Consider the following 20,778-nt stretch of genomic DNA (forward strand, 5'->3'; position numbering starts at 1 on the left):
TTAAAGTTCTAACCCCCCCGCCCGAACAATATTAACACAGCACCAAAAAGGATCTTTCTAGAGATTCACTTGTTTTATTAGCATTGTTGATTTGCAGTTCCGCCCGATAGAATGAATAAAAAGAGGTTTATTGATGATCGCACTACTCTTATATCCCTCCTAAACTATGAGGTTTTATTTGGACATGGCTTACGATTGATTCGATCTTTTTCTCAAATGCGGATGTAAGTGAATTGAGCATTTTCATAGTGTTTAGATAAAATAAAAAAATAATCTGAATTTTGACTTCTCATTGTGTTAGTTCATAATTTTATTGAATTTTTGGACCGATTTTATTTTGCCTTAAATTTATTCTCCACATCCAAAACAATTATGATGATGAATACTCATTGGCCTGTCATGACTGACGTCAGAATGAGTTTATTCCATGTTTAGTCGAGATTAACTCGTGGAATAATTTATCCCAAAACTATAGTAGAGTATTATTTTCATCTCACATTAAGGATGAAATAACAATCCCAAAATAACTTGTTTCCCATCCAAATGAACCGTAAATCTTATATTTTGGTCAATTCTCCTAACTTAAATATCATGCCTTAAAGAGAAGATTCAAACCAGTATGTCTCTACATGAATTATAATCACATTGTTGAAAAGATAAGAAAAAAATAAATAAAAAACCAATAGAGAAAATAAAATAATAAAAAGATACGACACATCATATCCAGCAAATTGAACATGAAAGGTGGGTCAAAAATAACTAACAAGACATGTCTCAACATGTGTCCTCAACTCAATAAATTGCCATATTTCCTTCTTTCTTTTTTCCAAAGATAATCTTTGACAAAAATGTTTTTGGATAGAATTTATCTTCTAACTATTGCTCAACCATTCATCCACAATATCAAATCAAGCAATGAGTAAAACCAATTATGACAGAGTGATAAATACACTTTCATTCTTATTTAATCAAAACTCTCGAGTTCAAATATTCAATAGTTATCTTTGTTTGAAAGCATTTCACCCCCTAATTCCTATGTTAAAAAATTCAAAAAAAATATGAACTTAGTCGGACCACAATTCAAATATCAAACATTGAGTGGAACCAAAAGAAAAACATCAAGAAATGCAGAATTTCCCACCATACAAAGGCTCCATCTAATCAAAGAAGTGCACATGTGGTTCTGATAGGAAGCGCTTTACTCTCGATATGAATTTTTTTACATGAATTTTAACTTAATCAAACCTTAATACTGATACCAAACACGAGTGTGTCCCACAAAATATCAAAAAATGTAAAACTCTCCACCATACAAAACTAACACAAGTATATTTAACAGAAAAAATGTAGGAATTGATGAAAGTCTTCATCTAATCAAGAAGAACACAATTCTAAACAAAGAATTCAATAATAGGAATTCACATATATCCAATCCAAAAGCCGAAGTAAATTGTGTAGCAGAAGAAATACACTCTGTACAAGAAAGAGCATAAACTCATACTAAATGATCTATAGTCTATACGATACGCAACATAAAGCAGTCGAGAGAGAGAGTTTAAGGATAACGCTTCCAAGCATTGTCCTCTCGGTTGTTCCTGAAGGCACAACATCCGATAGAGTAGACGATGATGAGGAAGACTAGGAAAATGATATTGAGCACAGCCACCCTCTTCCAGTCACTCTTGACGTTGTCTAGCAGCCCAGCTTTGCAGGATTGACAGCCATAGCACAATACTTTCGGGTCGCTCCTCCATATAGAACAGTCTGGATTGGTAGTGGATGAGGTCGATGAACTTGTCCAGTTTGTTGGGCTCACGTACTGGAAGTTACAGTCATTTGATGGCTTGCAGCAACCAGACTGCAAGATAGTTAACCGTGTCAGGGATATATAATAAGAAAACTATGTGAAACAAATTCAACGAGCCATGTGAACTCCCAATACACAAACACACACAAGCATATACGATTTCCCTCAGAAACTTATTTTTTTAAAAACAAAAGGCCGCAGGACGGGGGGTCACGTTAGAGGAACAAGAACAGAACATGTGCAAGTTGTACACTAGATTCAATCACACAATGTAATAAAACAGAACTATTGATATACTAAAAGCAACAATTACTAGTAGACACTAGCAAATTAAATTATAGCTGGAAGATACCATCTCAAAGAAAAGGCAAAAAGAATGATGATGCATTTTCACCTATGTTGCTCGGACTCCCCAAAAATGCCATGAGGTGTGTGGATCATTCAAAAGCAATGCCTTTTTGCAGGATCCAACACGGGTGTGGCAACATTTTTAGAGAGTCCAAGCAGAGCATAGATTTTTACGACCACAGCCTAATAGTGGCAGAGAAAGAAATTCCAACTAGGGGACTCAAAAAGTTACATAAATGTCACACCTAAGAGTTAACATGTAGTGGCGGAGAAAGAAATTTCAACTAGGGGACTCAAAAAGTTACATAAATGTTCCAACACGGGTGCAACGACATTTTTGAAGAGTCCAAGTAGAGTTACAACAACAGAGTGATAATGGGAGAGAGAAATTCCAACTAGGGGACTCAAAAAGTTGACATGTAGTTATATAATGTCAAAGGTATTCAAAAAATATATTTTTTTTCCTATTCGCGTAGTATAACTTTCCAACATGTGGCTCCACCACTGCAGTCTAATTAAGATGAATGCTTTAAGTATTTGCCTTTTTTACAAAAAGACTCAACCTTTAAGACAATATTTTCAAGCTTTTACTTTGAGGAAACAAAAAGGATCAACTCTTTTAACTCAAACCACATTTAGAAATGAATATTTAAAGGTATGAATACCTTTATACATAATGCCCCATTTTTTTTTAAAGAAAAACCTGTTCTGAAAAACTAAAAAGGTTTATCATCATTTTCACCAAACTGATTTAAATGATTGTAAAGGTGTAACCCTTTACACAAAAGCCCCATTATAAGCACTATCACCATAGAGTCAAAGTCCTAAAGCGAAAAAAAATTCATAACTAACTAGAGAAAAGTTTAAGTAGTTATTTGCATGACCTATACTCAAGACAAGCATAGGTCAGCTACCAAAACTATTTTGCTCATACTCTTAAAAAAAATATCAACGGGGCATGTCGGATACTGCAAAACTAGTGCAATTTAACATGGTGTGACAATAATTTCTGGAGAGTCCGAACAACATAGTCAAAAGTAGGTCCTTCCATTCAATTAAACAACAAAAATTTGAACAAAAGAAAATGAACAGATCCATTTGTAAGGACTGACTTAAACCCCTCCAAATTCATAAACAAATAATTAGATTTCATAAAAGCAAGACCAAAAGTTACCTCTTAGCTTATTCAAGAACATATATAGATCTAGAAAATAACAGATACCATAGAGAAGCACACAACATGAACAAAACAAAACCAGCAGCGACTATATACATGTAAAAATAACATTTTGACCTTACATATATAGTATGATATTCCGGCATCGGGGTCCATGGAGGAAAGATTTTCATCATCTACTATATACACGTAAACTTATTTTGACCTTATATATAAGGTGCAATACTCCGGTGAAGGGGTCCCCCCTAAGGCATGATTTTCATGTACAAAACAAAACCAGTGACAAGGCAGGATTTTCATCAAGGAGATTCATCATCTACTATATACACATAAACTTATTTTGACCATATATATACAGTGTGATATTCCTTCCCTAAGGCAAACAAAACTGGCGACGGAGATAGGATTTTCATCAAGGGTTTCATCATGTATTACATACACCATCTACTATATACATATAAAAGTAACATTTTGGCAAATCAAGTACACAATACAGACATACACATTAAAAACTCAAATCAAATATGTATATACCTGAAGAGCAGATAGATGTTCCCTGAAGAAATCATCAGCTTTAGTATTAGATCCTTGAATCAAGGTATCACAAATCTTACTATCCTGCAAACAACTATGAATTCTATTCCAATTCTTATCAACTCTTTTCTGCAACCAATTAGAATAATCCCCAAATCTATATTCCTTATACCCTTTACCAGAAATTTTTTCACCAGCACCCTTATTAGTCACCACAAAAGCAAAGATTGTGAAACAGAAAAGCAACAAAATCAACAAAAACATAACAAGTAGGTAAACCCAAAGTAACCAAGTCACTCTACAGCAAGATCCAATTATACCAGCCAATGAAACAAGCAATATAAAAACTCCTATTGCTATTACTGGCTTTTCAAGAAACCTCTCACACTCTGTATTTGCTTGTCTTGACAACCATATCCCTCCTCCTATAATTGGGATCGACAGCAAAAGGGTCACTATATTCAGAATCCCCACTAAATTGTTGCTACAACGCACCATTTTTCAAGGTTTTCGGCAAAATCAAGAGACACCCACAATAGAAAGATTCAAACTTTGAGCAAAACGAGACAGACCCACAACAGAAAGATTCGAAATTTGACGGTTTTGAGCAAAATCAAGGAATACCCACAAGAGAAAGACTCAAGAATAAGCAAAAACGAAAACAGACCCAGATGAGAAAACTGAATTTCAGAGAGAATAAGATGATTGTGGTGAAGTTATAGGTATATATATATATATATAAAATATGTAAAACTGGAGAAGTTATAGGTGAGATGGAGAAGAACACAGTGGGAAGGGAGAGAGGAAGTGGCTAAGAAGTTTACCAAGACGTGTAGCGCGTGGAATTAACTAATTTGGGGTCGGAAAGATCGGGTCGATGCACTAAGCTTTCGTTATACGATCAATATTAAAAAAATATTTAAAAAATCACAAGAGTTTATTATATGTAGTCTATATTCTGTATTTTCATAAGAAGTTTGTTTTTACAATCTCAAATTTGTAAATTTTTTTACACTTTATCAATTACGTTAAGATTTTTTATCGATGAGAAGTGTGGGTCCCACATTAGTTAGCAAACCGTAACCGTCAATTTTTTTTTTGTGTTACTTCGTGAATAAAAAGAACTATTGTTATGGAAAGAGAATAAAAAGTAAGAGGAAAAAATATCTTCAAATGAAAAAAATATGTATCTTCCTTCATCCACTTCTTTTAGTTATAACTGAGACGATTCGGATGGACGATATTAATTTTTATAAGATTATATAGTATTTATGATAGAGTAAAAAGACGTTAAATTACTTTAATTTTATAATTAGGTAAGTCGTGCATAAATTTATTAGCTTTTATATGTAGAAATATTGAGCTTTAATTCCGCCTTAAGCATGATCAATCTATAATCATAAATATTTTTCAATTGTGTTTCTTAATCTTTCAAATTTGCAACGAGACTTAAAAATTATTCCATAGACTCGCTTGGTTTCCTCATGAAAAATTTTCCACTCTTTCCTTTATTTTTATATCGAATTTTCAATTAATCATAAATCACAATCATCTCAATCTCTCATATTTATCTTTTAATAAGCTTCCAAAAGTAGCATGATTTTACACCATACCTACCGTTCTAATTAAATGGTCCTACAATATTATATTCTTTCATTAAAGTTTAAAATATCTTAAATTGCAATAATTTTCTTTAGACTAATGCATTTTTTCACTAGTGGTGAAGAAGTTTTCTTTGTTTATATTTTTCTAAATATATAAATGGTGAAGAAGTCTTGAAAGTTCCAAAATATCATTTTCATTACCCACGTAATTGAATTATTACGTATATGACTTGAAAAGGTCTTTAAGGATACAAAAAAAGAAAAATAATATAACAATTTTATAAGTGAAGTCTGAAGAATTGAGTAACGTGTACATAACTTCACTTTAACAAAAAGAGAAGTTATTTTCAGTAAATCTTCGAATTAAGTAATTTTGTCGAGAAGTTTACTATGTAAATAGGTCAGAAGAAAGAATTAATTTGACTTTCCTCATTGGAAATTCTGAAGTCATCAAGTAATAATAATAATAAAGGAGCAATTCGATACACTAAATTTTACGATTCAGAAAAATTATTTTTAATTTGTTTAAATCAATAACCTTCTAATCACACAACAATAAACGTTATCATTGCGATCAATATATTTTAATAATAGTGGTAGAAATATTTTATATGACAATAAAAATAATCCATATATAGGCCACACATAGGCAATGGGATATTTATAAAGTTTATATTAATGTTGACCAAATTTGGTATAGTACGCGTAACGTGTAAAATATGAAAGTTTCTTCAGTATTTTTTTTTTAACATAAGATACTAATAATGAACTTTCTTGGAATGTTCTTAAAAATATCAGTCATTAATTCATTCAATGTACTCTTCCTTTTTTATCATATTATATAATTTGGACTCATTTTCCTATTTTTAGAATAACGTTTTCAATAGAATTTTCTTGATTTACAGATTCGATATTTCTAATTAAATGTGTGATATTTCACCATTTTACCACAACTCACACATTTCTATTTTTCAGTTACTTTCAAACAAAAGCCACCTTGAAATTCCCACCTATATTTTTAAAAAAAAAACTGAAGATACTAAAAAAAAGTGAGAAAAAAAAATTCCATTGACTTGAGGGATATCACATGTATAACACAGCTTAGATAAACCTAATTCCTTAATTATTTTTTTTGGATTAAATGACAAAAGTACACTTATAATCCTAAAAAATATTCATTTTATTATTGTTTTGAATTTGACCAAGACAGCAAAGAGAAGAAAGATGTACTAAGTATTAATAAAAAAGTGTCTACTTATGTTTTTTTTTCATATTTAAATATACACATAAGTTAAGACCTACATAATTAACAAATAAATGAATTAAAATTAAGAATATTGCTTTTTAATTATGCCAACTAGACACTTGACCATGTTGATGAATACATATTCCAACAATTAAAAAGAAATCATGATACCTAAACCAATTTATGTATGACTAATTCTACAAAGTACGTATTATATCTCATGATTCCTGACGCACTTCATTGACTATTAAATCACACCCTTGGGTGCTTCCAACGTCAATTTTCACTATGGTGAAGTGATAATAACATAGGTAAAAAAAGGTCATGTATTCACAAGTGAAATCTGCTTAGCTCTTTCGTTAGTGTGTACACAGACATTACCCTTACCTTATAAAGGTAAAGGTTATTTCTGAAAGACCCTCGGCTCAAGTAAAGCAAAATTCAGCATATAATCAAATCCTCTTTCTTAATGAAAGAGCTATACTTATTCCCAACATGAGAGAAGAAAAAAACCATATCTTTAAACAGAATAAGAATGAATATCCATGAAATGAAAAACTGAGAAACTGTATAAAGCTCCCAAGGCTTTTTCAAGTGAAAATAACAAGTAGAAAGAAGTTTTCCTTATTGATCCCTTGAAAATTCAAACAAGAACAACATATCAATGCAAACAAATGCTTTCTTCATAATAACCAAAAGGATGCTGCAAATCTGATGGTTATTAATTAAAGAGGGCCTGGGAAAGTCCCGTTCTCCCTCTGCTCGTTCCACTTATCAACCTGCAGAAACAGGCGAGAATTAAGAAAACACGATATCCATGATGAGAAAAGATAAAGGAATTCGAAACATGACAAAACCAGCCATAGAAATTAGCTTAGTTTACCATCAAAGGTCGAACAGTAGGGGGTCGGAACAACATGACAAATGTCATATATAGGTTATGACATGAGATATCTACTTGTGACAAAATAAAGGAATAAAATCACTGGATCGTAAAACCATTAATTTAGATAAAAACACAACACGATAGAAGCAAGGGACTTGATGATGCCAGCTAGTTGGGACTGAGTCTTACTCACCATTGGTATAGTTGCACTAAATCCAATATTGTTTATAAGGAGTCGTTTTAATTTACTTGTGTAATCCATAAGCGGGGTCTGAAGAGGGTAGAGTATACACAGACCTTACCCCTTTACCTCGTGGAGGTAGAATCCTTTGTTTGCGTATAACAAATTATTTGGGTGGTGTTTTGATTTTAAAAAATCGAGAGTCCCTTACATATCCAAGTTGTAGATTATCATGTAAATTGAAATAGTTGACATCAAATTAGGAGGTAAAGGCATATGAATCCAAATGTGTTAAGAAAATTAAAAGGATTAGGAGTTAAAAATGACTGAGCATTCACATAGACAAATCACCAATCACATTATCTCTTTTTTCCCGGAAACTGGCTTTAGAATCACTTCCTGTGTAATACTTGTAGCACCACAGACATGCCCACAGACTTGATTGACAAATGATAAATGCACGAGACGGCTAATCGTCACCCGAAAGAGGAGATACCTAACACACAATCTGATAGTAATAGAGTGGATCACTGATCTGATGAAAAGCCTGGAACTATGGCATATCGTGAACGAGGATAGGATGTATTCACGGAGCATGTCATGACACACCTAATCACCTAGTCCTTCTCCCACATCAAGAAAAGATGGAGAAATGTGGTAGACCCTCAAAAAGCTGCTCAATATTCATGCACACAACCTAGATATCTCTTCTATTTGGCCAGATTTACGTCAATCTTCTGTGCCGATGACAAAATTCACCTAATGGCCACTAGCTGAAAGCTTGAGAAAACAGAAAACATAATAAAACTGAATGCAGAAGTGAGATCCCTGCAGCGTTTACACCATAGAGAACCTTTTTTTGCCCACACTGGTTTCCATAGAAAAGGTTGGTTTAGACTCACATACGTATTTAACACATCCATGTGTACTATTTGAAGAGATAAGGAAAAGTACTTTGGTCAGGCAGAGAATTCCGACTCAAGGATCATACGCAAATTCACAAAGTCATTGTCTATATTGAAGTGCCCTTTCAACTCAAATTATGGCTTAAACTTCTGTAAAATTTTCATAGGCAAGTAAAAAAAAATTGAGGAATGGAAGGGGTAATGCGAAAAAGCAAAGGGATGAACTACGACCCACCACAAATTAGAAGATACCTAATCACTTTAACTACACCAAAATACAATTTAATAAGCACATGACTCACCCATTCACCAGGGCAAAGTGCACGGTAGTATTTTGCGAATCTTTCACAGTCAGCAGCCTCATCACCCTTTGCAGCAACACACCTGAGGTTTGTGAAGAAGCAAGAGTTGGTAAAACAACCACAAATGACTACACCTCAAAGTAACAACTTCTGATGATCCACATATTGCAAGAACAATTCAAGTTCTTAAGGTTAGAAAAGGCAGTATCAAGTTAAATGATCTTCTAAAAGGTGACCAAAAATATTGGACGGACATTTTTTTCCTTTTTTTCAAAAGGTTGGACATGTAAATTAATAGACTTCATCAGATCTTGAACCAATTCCACCCCATACTTGACTAAATCCACCATTTCTTCTCTTTACCATTTTTCGGTTGGTGGATGGGAGGATGATAAGTGCGTCTTCACAGCAACAACAAAAAACCCAGTGCAGTCCCATCAGTGAGGTTTGGAGAGGGTAAAGTGTACGCAGACCTTTACCCTACCTCGAGGAGGTAGAGAGGTTGATCATGAACAACCTTCGCTTCGAGTAACGCACAATTAATTATGTCGTAAATTAATTCTTGTTTCATTGCAGAAAGGCTTGCATTAAGCAGGATTTCAAACCGCCTTAAGCACAATTTCAATATTGAGAGTTCAGTCCCTAGTTTAGCAGATGATTTTAATTTAGTGGACTAGCCTAGACCAAGCCTTTCATTGTTCTATTTCAGAGAAGAAATAAAGATCAATTCCCAAGTCTATTAAAGGGATTATTAATCCTTTAAACGCCATGCTTACACAGAAACTCAACACCACTATTCTTGAACAACTTGGAGCCGGGCCTTCTTTTCGCACTATTACGGATATGAAAATAATGGTCAAAAACTGATTCAATTGGCAACCAAGCAACAGAAGAAACAAGTCTACGAAGCACCAAATTCTGTAAAATGCATGGGAATTTACCTATGAAACTCAACGTAGCGAGTGAAACAGTGCCTAGTTTGGTTGGTTGTTGGGAACCGGAAATCAGCTGGGGCAGTCTTAAGTTCAATCTGAAAGGCACGCAGAGTTGAAGGCATAAACAAAACTGAATAACAAGTACCGAAGTAATCCAAGTGAAGTAAATACATTCACAAAGTTGCAGAAAATTCCTAAACACCTTAAAAAGAGAGCACTGCCACTTATCTTCCATTTTTAGTTACAATTTGTTTTTACCTTTTATCAATATAATACTTGCTGACTACAACAAGAATGGTAAAGTTCTCTATTTCTAACTGAAGCTTTCTGAATGACACAAACCAGAAGATCTAGACCAAACTGCAAGTTAAATTGAGAAACTTAATGTGACAGGTAAACATATTCACTTTACTTGGAGTGGAATCAGATTAAAGAAAAGAAAACATTCTAAAACCAAGAAAAATCTTTACCACGATGCTGAAAACATCACAGTAGAAACCTGAATTAACCGTGGTGCACTTGCGGGAAACTCCTTGCCGAGGGCCTGTGCACCCCCGGGATTAGTCGGGGCTCAAAGAGACTCGGACACCCGGTGCAAATCAAAAAAAAAAAAAAAAACATCACAGTAGTTTCTGGTAACATCATGTCACCCATCCTTTAAACGCAGTGACACTAAGCAACCTTGTTATCAAAAATACTGAGAGAAACTTAAGAAGTCATTTCCACAGACGAGCCTCACATAATCTCTATAGTAAAAACCTTGAACATGTTATCGACCTTAAGTGAATTGTTAACCTGATTACAAATTCGATCAACTTATCACAACCAACAACAACAACATACCCAATGTAATCCTACAAGTGAGGTATGGGGAGGTAGAGTGTGCGCAGACCTTATCCCTACCTTGGGTGGTAGAGAGGTTGTTTTCGATTAACTTAGTACCATCTCAGTGAAAAAGAAAAATACTTGAAGCGCGTTGGCTACAAACTAACAATTTCTAGAACTCATTTAAGCTGGAGATGAGACCTCACACCTCAAACATCAATCTACATTGCTGCTAAAGCTTAGTAATATTTCACAAAACTGCCAAAAAATTCTCTTCATTCAATCACAATCCAGCACTATAGTTGAATCCAATACCGTAATCCTTCAATTATACAACATCCAAATTTTTCAACTTTTTTCCCCTTCTAGTTTTTTTCTTCTTTTTTTATTTCTTCCAGGAAAAAAGGCTTAGATCAAAGACTACACCTTTCCAGAAACCAACTTTCATATTCATCCACAACTCATAAAACTAATAACCTCCACAAGCAATTCTTTAACAAAGAACTATCTCACCTTTACACACAAAAGAAAACTCACACATCTATAAAAATTTATCTAAGCACATACACAACAACCAGCAACACGGGTTCTACAGAGAACTGCATAGATTGCCAAAGAACCTACAGAAATTTTCTTTAGAAATCTGTTCTTTTATATCAACTCTATCATATATCACCATCTCACTAAAAGGGCAAAATACTCAAACCTTGTAGGCTACAAACTAACAATTTCTAGAACTCATTATGAGCCTTTGAGATGGAACCTCAAACATCAATATAAACTGCTGCTAGATCTTAGTACCAAATCGCAACAGGGCTGAGAATTCCTTGTTCTATCACCCAGAGGCGTATCCAGGAGGGGTCATTGGGTTCACATGAACCCATGCTCCCCTCCTGAAATCATTAATAGTAGTGTTATATTTTTTAAAAAAATATTAAATATAGATATGTGAATCCATAGTTGAAGTATCATACCGTGCGATTATGATTAGGTGCACCTCTCTAAGTGAGGTTAGAAATTTGAATCTTTTATTTATCTCATTTTATTTTCATTTCTAAAATTGAATAACACCTCTCCAAGTGGTTTGGATAGGTAGAAATAATTTTGGACCTACAATTTTAAAATTTTAATTATTTTTAGTGATAAGAACCTAAATGTTAAACCGATCAAATTTATATCTTAGATCGACCTTTTCGTAATAGTGCACCCATCATCTCAAAATTCTGGATACACCTCTGCTCTCACCATTAACATTCTAGTTGAATCCAATACTCCAATCCTTCCATTAAGCAACCTATTCATCCAAAATATTCAACCTTACCCCCTTCATGTTTTAGTTCTTTAGTTATTTCTCACATGAAAACGCTTAGATCAAAGACTTGGACTTTACACCTTTCCATACACCAATTTCCATATTCATCCACAACCTATAAAACCAATAACCTCTACAAGAGCAATTCTTTGACTTAAAAAAAACTAGAACTCACCTTACGCCCAAGGGTGAGACCTAGCGTTCAATGAAATAGGTTGAGAACCATGGGTCTAACGTCCAAATCTCCGCAGAGACAAAACACTAGACAATATCTTTCCATTTGTTCTAGCCTTGGTGGAAAAAATTACCTAGTTCCTAGTGGGAGGTGGCATGAATCCCATGGAATTAGTCAAGGTGCACGTAAGTTGGCCGAGACACCACGGTTATTAAAACAAAAAATCCCACATCTATACATATTTATCTAAACACACACACCAACCACTAGTCGAGGTGCGCGCAAGCTTGTCCAGACACCATAGTTATCACAAAAAAAAAATTCCCACACCTATACATATTTATCTAAGCACATACACATCAACCACAATAACCAACAACATGAATTCTACAGAAAAGCTGTACAGATCGCCAAAGAAAGCACAGAAATTTTCTATAAGAAATTTTTTTTGTTCTTTTATGTTTATTCTACCATATATCAATTAAATCCTTTGAAATCCATGAATAACTATAGAATCATCAAAAACGAATGAAAAAAACTTAGAAAAAGGGAAAATAAACAATTAAAACAAAATAAAACTAGGGTTTGTCTTTTCTTGGAAAATTTTTGCATTACCTCGGCCATGGCTGATGCAAATCAATGAGAGAAGAAGCTTCAAAATTGACTCAAAATGAAAAAAATTAGTGAATGGTTAATTATAAGTTTATAATTTTGGATCCGATTCATTTGGGTGTTATTTTCAAATTTTATTTCTCAATTTTTCTAAATCATTTTCTTTTCTTTTTTTGTTTCATTGACCAAAAAAGGTAATTTTTTTTATGTTGGAGAAACAAATAAATAAAAAATTAAGGGTCTTTTTCTTTCTCCTTGCATACCAATATTATTAATATTCTTTTTATAGTTTCTTTGCCCTTTGATTTTGATTACTATCTAACGTTTTGGATGCTCTGAATGTTATTGTTACGCTTTATCTATTATTTGTTATGTTTTCTTTTGTATTTTCTTTTTCAAATTGCTTTGGTATGAATTGCTTGAGTCAGGGTTTTCAGAAACAACTTATTTATCTCCACGAGGTAAGAATAATATATGTGTTTACTCTAATCTTTTTGGATCCTACTTGTGAAAATATATTTGATATGTTGTTGTTGTTGCCTTAGCATAGACAAAAAAATCGACATTTCGAAAACAACTAATAGAAGGTATGTTTTCCCTTAAAAGATCAAGTAGGAAAATTCAGAAAAGTGTGTGATGGCTTCCTTGGGTTGAACGATTTTGGTACAAGTAATAAAGGATAATAATCTCTTCATTAAAGGATAATACTCTCCATATAAAATACAAGATTATTTTCTGTTATTTTATCCGTTTGATTAGGTGTATTAGTACTAAAATAAAGAAATTAATTATTTATTCTGAGATCATTTATTCCACTATTTGTACTAAAATAATGAAATTAATTATTCATATGATCGAATATTACAATCAATGAAATAACTGTCTATCTAATCTCCATAACAAACAACCCTAAAAGAGTATAACTAAGATAATTGGACAATTTGGAATAGACGGGACATTGCATCATTAAAAATTGGTTATTATATTTTACCGATGTAGATTCAATTGAACCTCTTCACCATAAGTAGCTCCACCTCTATCTCTAGGAACCAACGAAGTGCATACAAATTAACCCGAATACATATCATTACTAAAAAATACTTGCAAATTAATTTTGAAGGGCCTTTGCATCGGGAATTCAACCACACATTTAAATAGAGAAGTATCATTTGCCACAACAACGATGACACACCTAGTGTAGTCCCACAAGAAGGATAGTGTATACCTAGCCTTAACCCTTCCTTGTGATTTGTGAAGGTAGAGAGGTCATTGCCAAAAGACTCTCGTCCCAAGTAACCGCATATAAAAAATAATATGAAAAGAAGTGCCCTTTACTAATAATCCATAAAACAAAAAATATTCCATGGACTAGAAAATGTGCAGGTAAACTAAGTTGACATACTGAAATGTACAATTCTCTAGTCTCATGAACTACTGTTTCAGCCCTGCAAATCTTACATTAGAGCTGTTAAAATTAAATTTGGATTAAAGCAAAACCGGTTGACATCTCGAAGATTCAACCTTTGCCAAGCAGACCAAAAATTACACAGCAGAAAATTCAGCTCCCGGCTTGTGGAGCATCATGACTTTCTCCCCATGCTACATTGCCATCAGTACTGGGGAGAGGTGGAGCTCCCGTTCCGCCCTGAGCACTTACAGCTACGCTACTGCCATATGGATACGTTGAGTCTCCCATAGCGCCAAGGGCTACCGGAATATGAGATCTCTGGTAACTGTCTACACGGGCCGGTAGATGCATAGGAGGAGCTGGATACATGGGATTTGAGTTCATGTAGGGGTGACCATAAGGATCAATACCTACGGAACATGAAAATACTCAGCATATATGATAAATAGATACAAGTGGAGTCTAGGGAGGGTAGTGTGTACGCAAACCTTACCCCTACCTTAAAAAGGTAGAGAGGTTGTTTCCAATAGACCCTCGGCTCAAAATGAACAATAGATAGTTAGATACAGAAAAGGAGCCCAAATTAGCATAATGTTGATGTGCCGAATATTAGCATACTGATTACCTTGAGCTCTTTTCTCGGTAATTACCACCTGAGCACGCAATCTCTCCGCTTCATTGGCCATGTCAATCAATTCTTTCTCCGTGAGTTTCATTTGCTCAACTTTCTCTATGTTTAAACCTTTTTCATACTGAAAGGTCTTGCTGCATGTTCCAATAAAGTAAAACAATCACGATTACGGAATCCAGAGAGTCATGCTTCACATGGCATGCAGTCATAAAGACATCTTATCAACATGGCAGGATCCAAATTCTATACCCTAACAATTCCAGGCAGTATAATATTTAAGTGAATTTTGGACGTTTACGCATAGGCGAATAGGTGTGACACCGTAATGACCGAGTCTGATCAAAACTTACAAGGTGAACCAAAAATATAATAGAGAAAGTTATCTCAAACGACCTATAATCTCTCGAAATCATTGTGGACTTGGTTAAGAGCAAAGAGAAACAAAGGATCCATAAAAGCAATGACAGTTGATCATAAAGCTTTAGTTATTGTTGTTGCACTCACATTAGATCCGGTGTTTTCCACGAGTCCTCCTATTTGAGTTAGAAACTTGTACATTCAATAGGAGTAAGTGTAAGATTTAGAGAACCCTCTAGTTCTATAGAACCCATAATTAGTCTTAAAAGACAAAATATTTAATATTGGAATAAAATGCGTCTAAAAGAGCAACACAAATACGAAGAATTTGTAAAGCCAGCCCGACTAGTTTGGAAATGATGCATACTTGATTGATAGATAGCCATACATCAATGTTGCCAGACTCTCCAAAAATGATGCCGCACCCATGTCGGATTCTCCAAAAATACACTAGTTTTGGAGTATCCGGCACACAACCATTGAAATTTTTGAAGAGTCAACCAAGTCCATTCAAGGGTAATGGGTAGGGGAAGCTCTTTCAAGGGTAATTAATGCGTAAGGAATCTGTTCATGCTTCCACCTAAACAGCAAGTCAAGACAATTAAATAGTAGTGACCTGTGGTTTATTTTTCCTGGAGGAAGGTTGGTAAAAGAGACATGTTTCAACTTACCGCAGCTCCTGGTGTTCTTTCTTTAAGGAATCAAGTTCAGCATGCATCTCAGGTAGCTTCTTGACATCTGCATGAGCCTTTTCCAATTCCTGCATAACGTGATGTATTTTTCCGCTCAGTTCCATATTGGCTGATACCAAGCTTTGTGCTTCCAAATGGACCTCTTCCACATCTTTCCTCGTACTCTCAATGGTTCTAAGGTCCACCTCCATCTTGGCAATCTTGTCACGCAACAACCGGACCTGGATATCACTTTCTGTTTGAGTACTTCTTATATGTTCATCGAGTTTCAGTACCTCTCGCTGAGCAGCAGAAAGATCCTGCTTTAAGGCAACATATGTAGCTGCCAACCGATGATGGTCTCCAGCAAGGTGTTCTAGCTCTGCAGCCCTAGCAGCAAATCTGTTGTGCCGAAGCTCAGGAGGAGGAAATGGATCAATGCGGTGGCTGCCAGCAGCCAATTCTTCATGAAGCACCATTCCTGGAGCTTGTAGTGACCGTCCATATGATGCTGGTACTTGTCTTCTGGAAGCCATCTTTTCACCAGGCCCCAGAACTAAAAAGGGCGAATACTTGTTTTAAGGTTTCAATATTAGGAAGTATTTACCTGCTTTGGAGAGAAAATAAACTATGAGACTATTATTCTAAATAACTGCAGCTTACCAATTTAAGGCTAGGAGCTTAAGTTTCATACTATGAATCATAAATAATTGAGGATACAGGGTAAGCAATGCTAATTTGAGGAAGATCGACATCATAAACCAGCAGTGCAACCTTTTAACAGAGGGTAATAGGACGCCATATCAAAAAAGAAAACATAGGGTAATAGAACTAAAACAGTGCACTTCTTGGGTTGTGGAAAATTAAGCAGACGAAACTACATGTACTATTAATCACATCAGTTAAACAACGACAACATATCCCGTGTAATCCCATAACTGGGGTCTTGAGAGGGTAGAATGTTTGCAGACCTTACCCCTACCTTGGAAGGTAGAGAGGATGTTTCCAATTGACCCCTGGCTCAAGGAAAAGCATATCAAAGCAGATCGGAAAAAAAGTAACAGAAGTGAAGAGATCATGGCAAAATACTATACAAAACATTCTAAAAAAAGGAACATTAACTACACCAAAAAAGTGTGATAATCAAAATACAAGAGACAGTAGATAGTAATAGAAATTGATGGACAAGAAGCTACTTGAGAAATACCACAACTACTATGTATCACACCAGTTACATGTCTCCTAATTTAATTTATTTGAAAACCGAAAACGAGCATGACTAGGCAGGTAGGCACAAGCTGCAGCTAAGTGACGGAGAATCAGATAATGAGGTTAGTCATTCTGTAAACAATATGGTTTCTTCACAACCTTCAATTTTTTTATTGAGGGAGAGAAGAAGACAGATGTACAGTCACTTAGCGGCTCTTTCGGGATTACAAATAATAGGGAGCCCAGCGTGACGAAGGAACTTCAGCAACTTGCTAGCATATATACACAATGAGAAGAAAGACAGCTTTAATGTACTAATACCTGAGAGAATCATTTCTCTACTGGAATCGCTTCACTAAAATTAAATAAATATCCCTCTGGTCCAAAATAATTGATGTTTTAGGCTTGGGCACATGAATAATGAATTAGGAATTCACTTACTCCTAAAAACTAAGAAGGGTTTTGACTAAAATACCCTTAATTATGATTTTCTTTTATTTTTTGGTTGACATAATTATCATCGGGATTACAGGATTAGGAATGTATCGAGGACAAATTTGGGGAAAAGAATTGGTTATGTTAAACATCAATTATTTTGGACCAACTTTTAGAGGCTAAAACATCAATTATTTTTTACCGGAGGGAGTAATAACAATGGCATCGGGCATCCTTGGAAAACTTAGACCTACTTACATAGCTACAGAAACACCTTCCCGCGCTTTTTCTTCAACCTAGCAAACCCCAAACACTTGCACCGATTTCCTATTTCAAGAAACGAACAATTGAATTTGCATCAGAAATTCTTAAATTACTACCATTGCCTCCACGATGACTTTCCAAAAGAAAACACTCAACCCCACCAACTACACCCCCCCCCCCTTCCTGCGCTTTTTCTTCTTGCAGGTTGTTCATAACCTACCAATGCACCGGTTTCCTATTTCAAGAAACGAACAGACTTGCGCATCAGAAATTCCTAATTACTACCATTGCCTCCACAATGACTTTCCAAAAGAAAACTCAGGCCCAACAACTACAACAACCCCTTCCCGCGCTTTTTCTTCGTGCAGGCTATTCATAACCTAGCAACCGCCAAACACTTGCACTGATTTCCTATTTCAAGAAACAAACAAACTGAATGTGCATCAGAAATTCTTAAAATTACTACCATTGCCTCCGCAACAACTTTCCAAAAGGAAACACTGAACCCGACCAACTAAAACAACCCATTCCCGCGCTTTTTTTTCCTACCGGCTGTTCATAACCTACCAACCCCCAAACACTTGGACCGATTTCCAATTTCAAGAAACAACAAACTGAATGTACATCAGAATCTTAAATTACTACCACTGCCTCCACGATGACTTTTCAAAAATAAACACTCAACCCCCCAACTACAACCCTTCCTTCCTGCGCTTTTTCTTCCTGCTGGTTATTCATAACCTAGCATCCCCAAAACACTTGCACCGATTTCCTATTTCAAGAAACAAACACTGAGTGTGCATCAGAATCTTAAATTACTACCATTGCCTCCATGATGGCTTTCCAAAAGAAAATACCCAACCCCACCAACTACAACAACACACACACAACCACACCTTTATTTTTCTTCTTGCGGGCTGTTCATAACCTATCAACCCCCAAACACAGATACAAACCTTTTCAGGGACACCCTACTGATTTATGGAGTCGTTGAGTACCATTAGGTCTCAGGTTCAAATCCCAACAAAGCCAAAAAAACAGTATGTGATTTGTACCTATCCATTCTAACTCCTTGACAGACAGAGTACAAACTCAAGCTAACCCCAACACCCCAGTCATCCAAAAAACAAATCTTTTCAGGATAAAAACCTAAAAGGGTCAATGCAAAACAGATAAACACAACAAAAGATCAAGAAAATCAAAGAGGGGCATAAACAAATAAACAAAACTATACATCCCTACTCAATCAATGACATAAAAAAAAAAAAGATGTAACATTTCAACATAAACACAATCACTTCTTTTAATCAGTAAACAAGAAAACAATTTCATCTCCCTGATAAAAACAAAACCCAAATCAACAAGAACAGACTAAAACAAGAAAAAGAAATGAAAAAACTTAGTTCTTCAACAATGGCTGGACAAATTAAGATTTTTTTCATCAAATTAAAACATACCCATAAGAAGAAAAGAGAAAAAGATCATACCTTTGTACTAATAACAGCCCATTAAGGAAAAAATTTCTATCAGAGAAGCAAAATTGCGAAGGGTATAGAGGCATTCAAGGGTTGTGTTGTTTCACTTGAAGAAGAAAAAATTGTCACAATAAGCTTGTAGTCATTTATAGGAACTTTTTGAAGTTTGCACTTTTAGTCCCTTAGATATGGATAAATTCCAATTCCCTCGAGGGTCATTTGGGATGGTATATAAGAATAATATTGAAAAATAGAGTTATACTGGTATTAATTTTTATTGATGTTATATTAAATGAATAGAATATATTAGAATAAGAATAGAATTGAATAGGATGTATTAGTAGACGTTTGGTCATAAAAATGAAATACGTGATCATTTTATTTGAACTTTTTTAAGTTGGAGTCGAAGATGAAGGTTATAATTTTTGTGACAATTCATAATTTATCCTTTTTCTTTGTAAGATTCCATATATGCTTCAGTATAGCTACTTTATTGCACACATACATATTAGTCACATTTAGTCCATCAGCTACATATTAAAAGTGAAAACAGATATTTGGATATTTTCATAACGAAACACTAACTTTTAAATAAAGTAAAAAAAATGTAAATAATTTCCATGATTTACTATATATAAGAATAGGACCAAATAGGATGCATGTGTTAGTTATTAGTAAATTAAAAAGACGATCAAATAAGAGATTAAATAATACTATCAAAATTATTATTTTTTTGCTAAAATAAACTAATTAAATTGCACTTTAAAGCAAAAGATGAACTAAATAATTTGTCTTTTAAAGCAAGTAAATAATGAAAAAAAATCTATATTTCTAAAGAACTTAAAGTTGAAAACTCTTTAAGAATTTTGTATAATGTGAAATATTGACACATGAGTGTTCCATATAACTTCATAATCATATAAAGAAAAAAACTTATATTAAAAGATAATTTTAAAAAATCCACAAAGGCATTCTTTTTTTTTTTTTCAATCAAAGAAGCATTCAAATATACAATAGGCTTTTCATATTTGTCCATTGTTTAGAACTTGAAGGAAAGGTAAGTATTCAATCATTTATAATTTGAAATTTTGAATTTGAGACTTGTTGGATATGAAATTATCTTTATTAGCGAGCGTTTTATTCTTAATGTAAGAATCAATAGAAAGTATTTTGTTGTTCCTCTCTAGATAAGATAAGAAGCAAGAACGCGTTATCACCTACAATTTTTTTTTCTGTTAGAGACTTTCACGAAACGAAAAGGGTTGTCATCGTGGTGTGCTTCATTTATGTTGCATAGATTTATATGTCGAACCTGCATGTGGCTCATCCGCGATAACTCTTCGAATTACTAAGTGAACCCTTTCAAAAAATTTAGATACAGATTCATATTTAATTGTATTCCGCACATTGGGCGAGAAAGAAAGAAAAAAAAAAGAGAGTTGAAGGCAAGGAAGGGATATTGTGTGTTCCTGTTTGGTG

The 20,778-nt window shown here is 34.4% G+C and overlaps 4 protein-coding genes across 8 annotated transcripts in view; all 4 read right to left on the minus strand.

Moving 5' to 3' along the window:
* LOC125876066 (defensin-like protein) overlaps nt 1–20,778 on the minus strand; it is a 235,779-nt gene that overhangs the window by 141,257 nt on the left and 73,744 nt on the right. The gene's annotated exons all lie outside the window — the stretch shown is intronic.
* LOC125876058 (tetraspanin-8-like) lies at nt 1,444–4,775 on the minus strand. Its single transcript, XM_049557168.1, has 2 exons — nt 3,867–4,775; nt 1,444–1,858 (listed from the first exon to the last, which is right to left on the minus strand). The coding sequence occupies exons 1-2, from the start codon at nt 4,362–4,364 to the stop codon at nt 1,556–1,558; spliced, it is 801 nt and encodes a 266-aa protein (XP_049413125.1). The 5' UTR covers nt 4,365–4,775; the 3' UTR covers nt 1,444–1,555.
* LOC125876067 (cytochrome c oxidase subunit 6b-2) lies at nt 7,266–13,022 on the minus strand. The gene is made up of 4 exons (XM_049557180.1): nt 12,853–13,022; nt 9,932–10,020; nt 8,991–9,072; nt 7,266–7,495 (listed from the first exon to the last, which is right to left on the minus strand). Exons 1-4 carry the CDS (start codon nt 12,859–12,861, stop codon nt 7,442–7,444), a joined length of 234 nt encoding a protein of 77 aa, XP_049413137.1. The 5' UTR covers nt 12,862–13,022; the 3' UTR covers nt 7,266–7,441.
* LOC125876056 (protein FLX-like 4) lies at nt 14,159–19,422 on the minus strand. Of its 5 annotated transcripts, none has more exons than XM_049557166.1 (4): nt 19,312–19,413; nt 15,917–16,472; nt 14,883–15,022; nt 14,159–14,667 (listed from the first exon to the last, which is right to left on the minus strand). In XM_049557166.1, the coding sequence occupies exons 2-4, from the start codon at nt 16,450–16,452 to the stop codon at nt 14,408–14,410; spliced, it is 936 nt and encodes a 311-aa protein (XP_049413123.1). In that variant the 5' UTR covers nt 16,453–16,472; nt 19,312–19,413; the 3' UTR covers nt 14,159–14,407. The 5 variants fall into 5 exon arrangements, with proteins under 5 accessions (XP_049413123.1, XP_049413118.1, XP_049413120.1 ...); XM_049557161.1 differs by lacking the exon at nt 19,312–19,413 and adding an exon at nt 19,282–19,300; XM_049557163.1 differs by having other exon boundaries at nt 14,160–14,667; nt 15,917–16,526; nt 19,312–19,422.

Source organism: Solanum stenotomum, chromosome 9 (genome assembly GCF_019186545.1).
Source record: "Solanum stenotomum isolate F172 chromosome 9, ASM1918654v1, whole genome shotgun sequence".
In the NCBI taxonomy this organism is placed as follows: domain Eukaryota; kingdom Viridiplantae; phylum Streptophyta; class Magnoliopsida; order Solanales; family Solanaceae; genus Solanum; species Solanum stenotomum.